Source organism: Catharus ustulatus, chromosome Z, assembly GCF_009819885.2.
Source record: "Catharus ustulatus isolate bCatUst1 chromosome Z, bCatUst1.pri.v2, whole genome shotgun sequence".
In the NCBI taxonomy this organism is placed as follows: Eukaryota; Metazoa; Chordata; class Aves; order Passeriformes; family Turdidae; genus Catharus; species Catharus ustulatus.
The window spans coordinates 16,696,978-16,710,949 of NC_046262.2; the positions used below are offsets into that span (position 1 = coordinate 16,696,978).

Sequence of the window (13,972 nt, forward strand, 5' to 3'; positions counted from 1 at the left end):
AATGCATTATGTTGGGGCTAAATAAAAATATATTATGTTGGACTGAATACTGTGGTCTGTATTGCTTTTGACATTGTATCATTATGACCTGTTTTATGTGCCAGAACTTCATACTGATTTGTATTTAGTCTATTTAATCACAGTGTATGGCTTGGATACTGTGGAAGTTGTTAACTGGTGGTGTTTCTTTTTGTTCTTTTTGTTTAGAATTTAATGTTTTTGAAGCTTATATTATTAGCTATGCAATAATATTAAATGCAATAATATTAAAAATGTTGGTTTTCTAAAAATTACCAATATTCTGTATATTGAATGGTTCATCATGACTTCTGCATATACGTATATTCACATCCACTGGTGTCCCGGTCTTTCAGTGTCAGAATACTTAACACATCCTTTAGATTTACTTCTTGATGACTGTCTTCAGTTTTCACGTGGCACGTGGGGCTTTCTTCAGGACTTTGTTTCACCTATACATTATGATCTGATTACCTGTTTTGTGATACCTGGATTTTTAAAACCATATCTCCAACAGCTGACCAAAAGGGGGTGCTAATAGATCAAACAGTCAGATGTGTTGCATAAAGAGGTTAAGGAAAAGTTTTTGTGCAATGACTTAAGTCCCAGCTACTGAATTGTGTCAGGAAATTACAAGTTTTTACATCTAGGTTTTGTGTAACATTCAGATCACAGCACTGCTCTCAGTGGAAGGCAAATTGATACCATGTAAACATGGCAGCTTCTTACCATGTAGGGATTAGGCAAGGGTTACTTAGCAGATATATTTACAGTGGTCAAATTCATTTTAGCAGTTGAATGCAGATACGCAGAACTACCAAGTAATACATTCAGGTCAGGTGCCTTAATTCAGATACCACAAAAGAATCCACTGACCATTTTTTTAGTGTTTGGTTTCTCCTGTTCAACAGAATTTAATGGATTCAGCAAAGCTGGGGCCTATAATTTAAGAAGGGAATTGAAGACCTAAGAATCTTCCCTGCAACAAGGACCTGCTATGTTCTTATCTCACAATGGGAAAAGATATTTGAGAGACCTGATACTGTTATGAATATTGTAGGTAGTTTTCCAGTAGACTGAAGAACTTTAGTGGCTTCTCGCCGGAGTCCTTCATTTGTGTAGCAAGGATGTCAAACCATTTGTGATTTGCTGTAACTGCAGGTGATGATGGAAGGGCAATATGTGCTTGTCATGGAAGATGTGGTTAGGTGATCACAGGTTTTTTTTTTTCAGGACACATGGCACATACAGAAAGTTTTGAATTCTACAAAACACATATTTTTGCTGGTGGTCCTCATTAATTCATTCTGTGTTACTGAGCTGATGTAAGAGTTACAAGTATTTAATAAGAAGATCGTGTACTTTAGTCTTTGCGAAATATCTATTCCTGTCTTCTCTATATAGTGTAAAAGGCATTTTACATATCTAGGTTTATTGTGAGACTCTTAAATAACAAATGGTAGCCATAATTATTTCTAGATCCAATGTTCAGTTCTTTAATGCCTCTCTAAAGAAGTATGCACAGTGGAAGAAAAAGTTACTTTGATCTTTAAAATTCCTAACACTCAGACCCAGAAATATCATTAAAGTATATTGTTTGGTGGCATACATATAATAAAGTCTATGCTGAAGTAATAATATTGGTGGTAAAGACACAATGTTTGTATACAATGTTACAGTTTAAATGAATTGTAGAAATTAGTACAATGAAATTATAAGATATAGAAGATCTTAAAGTAGTGTAAAATAATAAGTAGTGTAAAATAAGTTTAATATAGATCAAGATTAAGGAATTGAGATTCTCAACACAATGGCATGGGGCAGCGAAAAAGTCCTTCTGTGAATATAAATTGAGTGATGTTTAAGTGGTGGACTCAGAAGATAAAGGGGCCGCTATAGTGTGAGAAAGTATATGGAAAATCATGAAGCAGAGAGGTAACTTTTTTTTAATAAACTTTTTTTTGGTAAAATTTTTATTTTATGTAATTTTGAAGAAATTTTGTTTTAAAAGGTGGGCTTTTACAATAAACCTAGGTTTTTACATTTAAATGCCTGTTTGTTCATCCCCAGCAAGCTCCCTATAAAGAAAACATTTGGGCAGATTCACAACAGAGCTGTGGCCAGCTTGGAGCCTTGTCACACTTTGTTTATGGGATAGTAACCATGAAGGAAATTCGTTTGGTACATGTTTTGAAGAGGTCATAATGAGCCTAGAAGATAGCAAGGTTTATTGTTGCTAGCCTCATGTAAAACTTTCCGTATAGTTTCTGAATTTCTGAATTATTTTAACAGTCTATTTGTTATTATTCTAAGTATTTTGTGTATAATAATTCTAAATCAGAGTTTGATTAGACTTGGAACAGGGTAGAAGTAGAACTTCCTGCTCTTAAGGTCTCATTCCAAAATATTTCAACAATAAAAAAAAAAAAAAAAAAAAAAGCACAAGCAGTCAAAAAGAAGCAAAATGGAGTAATGTATACCTATATTGCTTACAGAGAGAAAGAAAGAAAGCAGATTACCTTTCCAGAGGTTAGTAGTAGAAAAAAAGCAGTAGGATCTTGAGAATAGAATTGTAAAATATATGTTCTATACTTCTGCAAGATTATCCATCAGAAAAGCTACCTAAAAGTCAGGGTGGATGTGGGCTAATATTAATGGAGAATTTTGTGAGAATTACTGTGGTGTTGAGGATGAAATAAAGGGTTTAAATCAAGTGTTCACTTAAGTGATTTAGATTACAAATTCATATAACTTGAAGGTAGAATAGATATGATAAAGTTTATACAATTTCTAAGGCGAATCCTGAATGATGAAGTTATACTTGCCATTGTGGGAGTTTGAGAAGAGAGGATTGTGTGAAAGAGGTCCATTTTCTGGTTCTGTCCTCGGATTAGAATCTGATATTAGCTATAAACTTGCATTGTAGCCTGTTGAAAATTAAACAGGCATTCTGGGAATCAAGCTAATCTTTCTATTAACTTTCAAATAGCAGTATTTCAGTTCATATGACATTTCAGAGTTACTGGTTTTCCCAGACTTCAGATTCCTTATGAGAGATGCAACAAATGGAAATATTGTCAACCTGTCATCTTTAAAGCACAACTAGTGTTTTATGTATTTTCACATGGAGATCTCTCTTCTAGTGACTTGAGATTCACTTTCCTAGTCTAGTCCAAAAGCCAGTTTTCAAGCACTCTTCAATTAGGAAATTCTTAGGGAAAGTATGTTCTGTCCAATTTGTTGCTGTCCAGGGAAGGACAGAAGACAGTTTATTCAAGAAGTGTACAAAGTTGTAAATTCCAGTAACAGTTGTGTATATTTCAGAATTGTGTAGTCAAAAGAAGTGAAACATGAGGGAGAGGAGGAGTTGACTTAGATTAGTAAACTGTCCATCTGCTTGTGAAGAATAGCTGAAATATCATGGAGAGCTTATAAAGTATGATGGCTTGGAAGTTACCCAGTTGACAGAGTCATCTTGTGCAAAAAGCCTGGCTCCCTCTGTGTAAAAGGTGGAGGCATCTCAGAAGCAGATTCTACCCACCTTTAATCTGGTGGAATTTTTACCCTGCTCTTGATCATGGCATTGGTAAAAACAGTATCTGACATAATGCTGAGTGGAAATAATTTTCAAGGGCATGGCATTTGTACTGTTCGAAGCTGAATAATGCTTTTTGAGTTTAAAACATAATAACCCACTCTCAACTATATTCAAACTAAATTTTGTTTGTAATTTAATTTATACTACAAGAAAAAGTATCATCCTGATCCTGATTACAACCCTTGCATATGTGAATCTTTACATATTTATCAGACCTTTCTTGCTCTTGCAGAGCAAGTGTCAGAGAACTTCTTGATTCATAGTCTAGATGAGTTTTCTTTACAGAATGAAAGAACTAAATAATCCCATGTCCTTCTTTGGACATACCTTAAGTAATGTAATGAGCACTGTATCACATGAAGTTCCAGAATAGCTGCAGAGTATTACTTTAATACTGAGGCTACTGTAATGGGAGAGAAACTACAGTAATTTCACGAATACAAGCTGCACCAATTTGACCAAAATTTTGGTGGAAACCCGGAAGTGCGGCCAATATTCCGGGGCGGCTAATACATTAACAAAATTCTAAAAGCTGCCAACACGGAAGTGAGAGCCCGCGGCAGCCCCAAGCCAAGCTGGAGCCCGGCCGGCCCCGGCAGAGGTGGGAAAGCCTGGCAGAGGCGGGGCCTGCAGTGTGGGGGGCGGGCGGCAGAGCCTGAGCCAGCAGGGCGGGGCAGGGGGGCGGCAGAGCCCGGGCCAGCAGGGTGGGGGAGCCCGGGAGAACTGGGGCTAGCAGTGCAGGGGAGCATGGCAGAAGCAGGAAGGCCGACGGGTGGGGCTGCCTGGCAGCGGGGGAAGCCCAGCAGAATCGGGGCCAGCAGCGTGGGGGAGCCCAGCGGTGCGGGGGCCTGCAGTGCCGGTCAGGGCGAGGAAACGCGGCGGCGGTGCAGACGGGAGGGGGCGGCCGGCGAGTCTGGCGGCGGCGGCAGCCCTGCCGGCAGGGCTAGCAAACGCGGCGTGGGGCGGCCGGCGAGCCCGGCGGCGGCGGCGGCAGCCCTGCCGGCAGGGCTAGCAAACGCGGCGCGGGGTGGCCGGTGAGCCCGGCGGCGGCGGCGGCAACCCTGCCAGCCGGGCGAGCGAACGCGGCAGCGGGGCGGTGCTGACGGGAGAGGGGGGCCAGCGAGCCCGGCGGCAGCGGCAGCACCACCCGGCCAGCCCCACCGAGCCGTGGCGCTGAGCTGGGCCACCCGGCCCCGTCGGCAACCATGAGCGGGCCGAGCCTTCCTGGCCCCGCCCCGAGCCAGTAAAGCCCTCTATGCCGCGATCCTGTTACTAATTGACCAATTTGTGAAAGCTGCGCACGGATTCTCGCTACGAACGAAAGTGCGGCTAATATTTGGGGTGCGGCTTATCTATTGACAAAGACAGCAACATTGTCGAGGCACCGGAAGTGCGGCTTATAATCCGTGCGGCTTGTATTCGTGAAACTACTGTAATTTTCCTGATACCATGTTTTTTTCCTTATTTAAGGTTGGATACTTTGTGGCTTTAGGTACTTAGGTCTGGAACACAAGTGTAATGAGGCTGTTCAGGACACTCTTAGGATAACGTGGTGTGTAATTGGATAAGAACCAAGTAGCAGCCTGTTCTCCTAGTACTGCAGTATCTCTCTATTCTGTTTTTATGATGTATTATTTTACATGTGCAAGTTGAAAAATAGCCATGTTGAACCACAAATCTCTGGTACAGAGATTTTGCACTAACAAAGTTGTTACCTTGGATTTTTATGGAATTACTGTGCTTCCTTGCACTTGAAAGCCTTTGGGTTTAGAAACAAAGTAACTTTCCTGACAAATTTTGTCACTTTAAATAGCAATAGAGGTGTTTGTCCATTCCACAGAGTTAGGTGATTCTATGGACTTTAAGATGTTTTGAGGTTGTTAATGGCAGAGGGAAGATAATTTAGTAAAAGGTAATCTGTCTTAAAAGTACAGATTTATATTAAATATTTTGGAACTGAACTTTGTTCCTGTTGATTAGTTTCAGAAGGTTCTTGTAGAGAAAACTGAATTCCTGCATTTTTGTTCCTCATTTCTTTAAAATGGCCTTAATTAAACATGGAGCACACTATTGTATATCTGGAGTTCTCCAAGGATTCTGACATGCTCTGTCAAAGCTTCCTCCCAGAAGAACCTGGTGTGTTACAGTCTAATGAAGTGGTCCATGCAGTGGGTGGGGAACTGGCTGGCGGGCAGCACTCAGAGGGTGTTGGTGCCTCTCTCCTTGTCACACTGGCAGCCTCTCTCAAGTGGGGTCCCCAGGGGTGAACTTTGGGCCCAGCACTGTTTGATTTATCTATGGTGGTATCTTGATAAACCCTGATAAAAGTTTGCTGATGATACCAAACTGAGTGGGGAAGTGGACACTTTGGAAAGGAAATTCACCCTGCAGGAATACCTAGACAGGCTGCAGGAGTGGGCTAACAAGATTCTTATGAAGTTCAACAAGAGCAAGTTGCAGTTGTTCAACCTGGAAAATCATAATCCAGAACTGCAGTATAGTCTGGGATTTACCTGACTGGGAACTAGCTCTGGGGTAAGGGACCTGAGGGTCCTGGAGGAATAGTCTCAGTCTGTGTAGACAGTTGCTTCTGAGCAAAGAGAGGCAGCAGATTGCTGGGTTGCATCAACAAAAACATAACCAACAGAGATGAAGAAGTTATGATCTCGCTGTTCTCAGCACTTCTCAGGCCATACCTGCAATACTGCATGGACAGGCTGGAGAGGGCCCAAAGAAAGGCCCCAAAAATTGTCAAAGGATGGGGAAGCCTGCCATGTGAGGAAGGGCTAAAAGAATTGGGTTGGTTTAGTCTTGAGAAGACTTGGAGAAGACCTTATCACCATATTCCAGTATTTTAAAAGGTGGTTACATGTAAGGTGGCTATTCCTTTTTTACAGTGAGTTGCATGAAAAAGGAGCTAATGGTGCAAGTTACTCCTTTGGAGATCTTGGTGAGACACAAGGAAAATTTTTCATAATGTAATAAAGTCAGTCAACTATTGGAACAATCTCTCCAGGGAAGTGGTGGGTTCCTCAGTGTTGGACAATTCAAAGATTCAGCTGGATGGGGTGCTGGGCCATCTTGTCTAGACCGTGCTTTTGCCAAGAAAGGTTGGAACAGATGGTCTTTGAGGTTCTCTTCTCTTCCAACCTGGTATTCTATCATGAGGTCAGAGAATTAGGTTTCTTGGCTTGTTTCACCTGCTGTTGCATTATTTTGCCAAAAGATGATTTGTTCTCAAAGGCCCTAATCCTTTCATTGTGACATAATGTAAGCTAAGGGCAAATTTAACTTGTTAATTCAGTGATGTGGAATTGGGTTCTCTGTTTCCATATGTATCTTACAGATTTAGCAATTACACAAGAAAATAATTTGTATTTCTTAGAAATTAATAAGCTGACCCAAAATTATTTAGAAATGTAGCAAAATAACTGTGAGTTTTGCCCCTCACAACCAAAAAACTCCGCTTGCAGTATCAGCTTAGAGTTTGTTTTGTCAGTTTTTTGGTTTGGTTTTGGTTTTTTTGAATTTGTTAATGTCCTGTTATTGAAGTGTAGAATTGGAGCTTTACCATTACAAATAGATTTAGGATTTTTTTCCTCTGATGCCATCAGTTTCAGAATCAGAATTCCGGAATGCTTGCAGCAGCATTGTATTTTTCTGTCTGTTCGTGACAAACCAGCTACTGTACATTCATATAGAGCAGTACAGTCCTTGCCACTGGCAGTCTCTCTGTGACAGAGAGCCTGTAGGCTGACATAAAGTGCAGCCTGTTGTGAACTGCTAAGTGGGAGTCTGCCAAAAACTCAGCAGACAGAACTAATTGGGGAGAAAAAGGATTTTTGTGCCCTCATCTCTCCCTCTTCAATTTTTTTTACAAGACGGATATTGTTAAAGTAACTTGTTTATGTAAGATTTGTCTGCCTCTATTTTCTCATTGCATGAATCATTTTTTAACTTCAAGTCTTGCACTGCAGGTCACTGAGCACTTCCACATGGCGGCTGGCGCAGGACCAAACTCGAGACACGCAACTCATCACAGTTGATGAAAAATTGGTAAGGGTTTTCTACTGAATACTATGATACAGCCTTCAGGGTTATTTCTGCACAATAGGCAATCAGTATGGTATTCTGCGTTCTTCTAGGAAAAAACCGTATAAATGTGAACTACAAAGCAACTGTCCTTTATATACTTTTAAAAGTGGAACATCACTAAAACATAACCATGGCATTCAAAGTGTTAAGCAATGAAAAATAATGAGTACCTTATTTATTATTGTTATATTTTAGTCAAAGACCAATGTGAGCTGTAATTAATAACAAGTTTGTTCTTTTTGAAATTTTATGGGTATTTTCTGTGTAGCGAAATTATATGGAATTTACCAGCTCCCTGAAATTTTCTTCATTGGTACCCATATTACTAAAGATACTGTGTAAAGATATATCATGGAAGATTATTGTTACTGTGCACATACACTCTAGCTTTTGAATATGCATGAAGGTTAGATTACAACTGGAAACAAATGCATAACATTCTTCTGCTAATCAGTAGCAGATCACAAATTTGGCAATCTTTTCTTGTAACTTCTTCCATAATGTGTGGTCTGTTACTCTAGATGCAACCTGACACTTATGTTTACATTATTCAATAGTATAATTTTTGTAAGACTTCTGAGGGGAATGCATCACAGCAGAATCATGCCTTTCATTGGTTTTCATATCGCGTTTGAATCTCCTGGAAAACAATGTTCCTATCGTATGTACCAGCCAGTTCACATTGTAGGTATCTTTTTTGTATCTCTGAAGCTATATTGACTACCTAAGAAGTATTTGGAATTCATATTTATAAATTGTACATTTGTAATGATGTGTACAAGTTGGGACAGCTGAAGTTTAATAGGCTGTTGGAAAAAACCCACACTTTACCAGCTTTTTGGGTTTTTTTTTCTCTTGTGCTTTGTATATAGATGTAGTAGTAATAATCTACATACACATAAAAAAAATCCAGTGACTTCATAAACTTCTTTCTGATTTTAAAAAATAACAGTATAATCTTAGATTTAAAAATTAAGGAAAAAAATAGTACTTGATTCTCGCAAATATGATTATCTCTTTAGTCCAGTTGCATAACTTGGGATCAGGAAATTTGTACAGAGATCGTGAGTCACTGTGTAAATAAGATTGAACAAAACAGTAGATGTACATTTTCAGAAATGACTTCTAAATGCACTGTTCTTTAATGTTAAAATATACATATACATATATTTGAATACAGCTTTTATAGTGCTTAAAAATTTTCACATTTTCCTGTTGTGGCCATGGATGATGGATACATATGTCTGAAAAGACTACAATGCGAAGACAGACCCACAAAAAAAATACTGTTCCATCTTCCATATTGAATTTAAATTATCCAAAGTTACTGTTGTGCATTACCCTGTCTAATTATGAGAGTTCATACTTGCAGTTGAGTTAAAGTGAAACTAGTTTGAAATACAGGTATTCAGTTCCCTTAGTGTTATTGTAAATACACTGTACATGGAGTGCATATTTCTAATATCATTATATGTTATCAAGTTGAAAACTCTCATATTTGCTGAGGTTTTTTGAGATCTCATATTATCAGCCATTAAGCCATTTATTTTCATACATATAATGAATCAAAAATTATTACCTTTATTTCTTGAAGTGTTAAGTTAACTGTCAGACTAAATAGTGTTTTCTTACAATGTTGTGCACGTAGGTCCACATTCTAAATACAGAAGTCTTTTTTTTCTTTTTTTAGATTATTGTAGGACCTGAAACAAAATGACAGGAAATTAGAAACTTCATTTGTGGATTTCATTAAATTTTGGGAATAGTTTCCATAGTGTTCTAAATTAATGTTCTTTTAATGGGCAAAAATTATATCCCATTAGCAAGGAAAATCATCTCAGGGTTTGATGTGGTTTTCAATTGTTTCAACATTAGGAGAAATTCTCTAGACACCTGTTAAATCTCATGTTAGAGTACTATCTTACCTTATTTTAGATTGCTGTAATATATTTCCATTTTTTAAGTAGGGTTAATTGCAACCAATTGAGACTAATTTAGGATATTAGAGGCATTTTCTGTTAATTAATGTTGCGAAGCATAAAACGGTTATTTCATTGCGAGTTGTATTTAAACTGTACTCTGGAAATTGATGCTTAACATTTAATTAGAAAAACCTTTTCTATTACAGATTGTTGGAAAACATGAAATCATATTTTGATGGATTTGCCATCTTTGCAATAAATTTAATTTTTTGTTTTTTTGAAGCTGGTCATCACCTTATAGGTGCTTTCACTTGCATTTCAGAAGGAGCAAGAACAGGTGGAAGAGGGGATGTGGTTATCCTTGTTTGTCACTCTCATCTTTTAACTTATTTTGAAACTGAACTCTTCTGTGACTTGATATTTACAGGGCTGGTAGAGTAATGCTAAGGTTGTTGAAAACATTTAACTACATGCTGCAGTGGAGTTAGTCTGTATTTCTAGTGCTCTTGTAGTCCTTGTATTCTTGTGTGTACATGCAAATGCTGGAAGTTGTTCGGTATGGTTCTAGCAGTACTAAAATATTCCTCGTGTTGGGAAACACAAATAGAAGAGGTATGAGCATACTGACATGAAATAATTAGGCGGTAGTCAGTCATTTCCTTACTGCAGCCTAGACTCTACTCTGTTGAATATAACAGAAAAATGAGTTCTAATGAAAGAGTAGGAAAACTAGTGGTTTAGACCACATTCATCACACTAGGAAAAAAGTGTGTCTCTTTAATGTAAAAGGAGTTAAATGTTTAGCTTGTGTAGAATACATCCAAGAAATTATATTTTTGTCTCAGTTATTAGCTGTTTTTAGTGAATACTGAATAAAATACCTTTTAATGAAGAGTAAAACCTGAAGAAAATAACATACAAAATGAATGAAGATGAACAGAAATACAGTTCTTGCATCACGTTTTGATTCTCTGGCCGCCAATTAGGTCATATTCCAAGAGTCTGGACAAATAGCTGTGTGAAAAGTAGTCTCTCAAGACCCTGCTTGCATTAGGAAATTTGGGCTATGGAGGGCAAAGGCTGTCAGCAGCAAATCTCACTCAGATGATGTTCCAAATTATTTAACTGTTTGTGTGTATGATATAACATATATCATTATATTGACATTATAAAAAGTTGAAGTGGTTTTGGCTGAAACAGGGATTTGAGCTGTTCTCATTCCTGTGATTTGTTTCAGTTGTTGTGAGTAGGGTGCATTAATACTGTATGTAGCTAAAAGTCATCCAGTTCAGCATGTGTGCTTTAAGCAGGCTTCTCAATCAGTGCTGGTAAGGTTCTATTGTGGATGTTTAGCCTGGAGTTAGGCACTTTGGTGGAAGCTGTTCTTTTCAGCTGAAAGGTTCCCACAAATATTTGTCAATAAAAGAACTTTTTTACTGGTTAAATTATGATATTTCAAGAATGTTTCAAAATTAGATCTACTGTCTGAAATTATCCATTGCATTACTAAAGCAGAACATTCAGCTAATAATATATATTCTGTAGCTCAACGCAAAAATTATTGCAAGAGCAGTTGTAGGGCTTGGTTGCTGGGGAGTTGTAGTTACCTCACAGATGTTTTTATTCTGTATCAAGCAAGATTATATGAGTTACTGCAGAGAGTTAAGTATTCCAGACCGGTGCTACACATTGCAGTTTAAATGGTACTAAAATAGTTTTTTCAGCATGGCGAGATCATCTTGGGCCAGACTATTACAAGCGTGAAAGGCTGAATAGAATGATGCTATTAACATTTCATCACACGTCCTGAAGTTGTTTTATCTATATCGCTAGTTAACCTTTTCTAAGAACAGTTCAGAAGACTTAGTACTGAACCTCATTAAAGGACCATTTTCCATCATACTGTAGACAAACATTGTAACTCACTGAAGATAACTTGCATAAGCCAAACTGGGCACTGAAAATCTGAACCTTTGAGGGTGAGCCATTCATACTTTTAAAAGGGCACTCAGGATGAGCTGAAAATGCCATATACATCAGCAGCCTAGGCCAGTGATGTAAGTCAGTGTGTATAAAAGAAAGGCTATGATGTTGTCTACTTAAATTTTAGGAAATCCTTTCCCACATCTTCTTCCTGAAAAAAAAAAAAAAATCTGCTCCTGGCTTAGATGGGTGTACTTTTCACTCAAGGGAAGCCTTGATGGCCAAGGGTTAGATACTGAAAGGCCTAGTCCAGAGAGTGGTGGTGGATGAAATTAGATCTAGTTGGTACTGATCGTAAGTGGTGTTCCCCAGGGCTCAATATCAGAGCTAGTCCTGTTTGATATCCATATTGGTGATCTGGTCAAGGGGATTGAGTGCACTCTCAGTCAGTTTGTAGGTCCCACCAACTTCGACAGGAGTCTACATCTGCTGGAAGGTAAGAGGGTTTTGTAGGGGCGTCTGGACAGGCTGATTGGTGGGCTGAGACCAATGGTGTGAAGTTCAACAAGACTTAAGTCCTGCTCTTGAATCACAGATACCCTAAGCAGTGCCACAGGCTGAGGAAGAATGAGGGAAAAAGGACCTGAGGGTGCTGATGACAACAGCTGAACATGAGCCAGGGTGTGCCCAGGTGGCCAAGAAGGCCAATGGCATCCTGGCCTGCATCAGCAATAGTGTGGCCAGCAGGAGCAGGGCAGGGATTGTCCCCCTGTCCTGGGCACTGCTGAGGCCACACCTCGAGTGCTGTGTCCAGTTCTGGGCCCTCAGTGCAAGAAAGACACTGAGGGGCTGGAGTGAGTCCAGAGAAGGGCAGTGGAGCTGGGGCAGGGTCTGGAGCACCAGTCCTGGGAGGAGCAGCTGAGGGAGGTGGGGGGGTTTATCCTGGAGAGAAGGAAGCTCAGAGCACATGTCATTCTTCCCTACAATTACTTGAAAGGAGGATGTAGCCAGATGGGATTGGTCTCCTCTCCCAAGCAGCAGTTCATAGGAGAAGAGGAAACGGGTTGGATATTAGGTAAAATTTCTTTACAGGAAAGGGTGTAAAGCATTGGAATAGGCTGCCTTGGGATGTGGGAGTCACCATTCCTGGAGATGTACATAAAATGTGTGTATGTGGTACATGAGGACATAGTTTAGTGACGGGCTTGGCTGTGCTGAGTTAACAATTGGATTCAATTATCTTATGGGCCTTCACAGTGATTTCCGTGATTCTAATTACTGTTGTGAAATCTGTGTCAAGAATCTTAGCAGCTTCCTTTTGGCTATGTAGAAGTATCATCTAGTGTCTGTTTTAAATCTTTACTACTAGATAATCCAGGAGTAACAGTGTATTAATAGGATTCTCGGAATACGAACCTTTTCCACAAAAACGTTGTGGAAACACTCCAGTCCATTTTTTCAGAAGACTGTGTTATTAGCAAACATCACACGGTGTTTTCAGGATTGAGTCATAGTCTGTTCACTGTCCAAATCCCAATTTTGGCTAGGATTAAAAATTAGGGAAATTGTATGATCTTTGTTTGATTAAAGAACCATAGACTTTACTATAATAAACAGTGATAATACTGCAGCTCAAATTAAAATATACAAATAAGTGAAAAATAGTCTGGAATGATGAAACTTCTTCAAAACTCAGTATGATAGTCTACAGTGCTGTGAAACAAAGGACATGGCAAATCATGATTTAACATGCATTTGAAAGTGTGATCATTGCTTTCCCAAGAACTGAGAGTATATAATACACTTTACTCTGAAAACCGAAGAAGAAATGTGTCATAAAATTATGTGTGAGACAGTGTGACATTGCATTGAAGACTATGTGTAGGAGCTGTTTTTGCAACTCAGTGAAGAGAAACACTTGGCAAAGTATGCATTTATTAAGGATAGGCTTACTAGATTTTCTTTTATTGAGACTACTTTTTCAGCCAAGAATTCTGCAAGCATTACCACTGTGCTAAATAATAAGGATATAGTGGATGTTCTATGTTTTGGTTTAAAAAATGCTGTTAACCCATTGGGAGTTAATTCCTAAAGGTGAAGGTGTTTCTAAATTACCTTAATGGGATGAAAGAATTTGCAATAATCTTTCATTTAATCCACTCTAGCTGTAGTATTTATTTAAGTGGCTATCATAAAGGATTCAATTCAGGACAGTGTTCCTGTGTAGATGAGGAGTGTAGCTCTGCTAAGAACTTGTCATATTCAAAGCGTACACAGGACCATGATGATAATTTTGGTGGAGGTTTAGGGTTACTCATTCCCTCCCCCAGCCTCATTTTCTTCTTGTGGCTTGTCTTCCTTCTATTTAGTTTTTCCTCTAAATTAAATCAGCAGCTTGCATTTTGCTTCAGAATAG

The 13,972-nt window shown here is 38.9% G+C and overlaps 1 protein-coding gene across 1 annotated transcript in view; it reads left to right on the forward strand.

Moving 5' to 3' along the window:
* NDUFS4 (NADH:ubiquinone oxidoreductase subunit S4) overlaps positions 1-13,972 on the forward strand; it is a 52,042-nt gene that overhangs the window by 16,909 nt on the left and 21,161 nt on the right. The window contains exon 2 of the mRNA XM_033085707.1: positions 7,594-7,672. Coding sequence (XP_032941598.1) covers positions 7,594-7,672 — 79 coding nt within the window. The remainder of the gene's footprint in view (positions 1-7,593; positions 7,673-13,972) is intronic.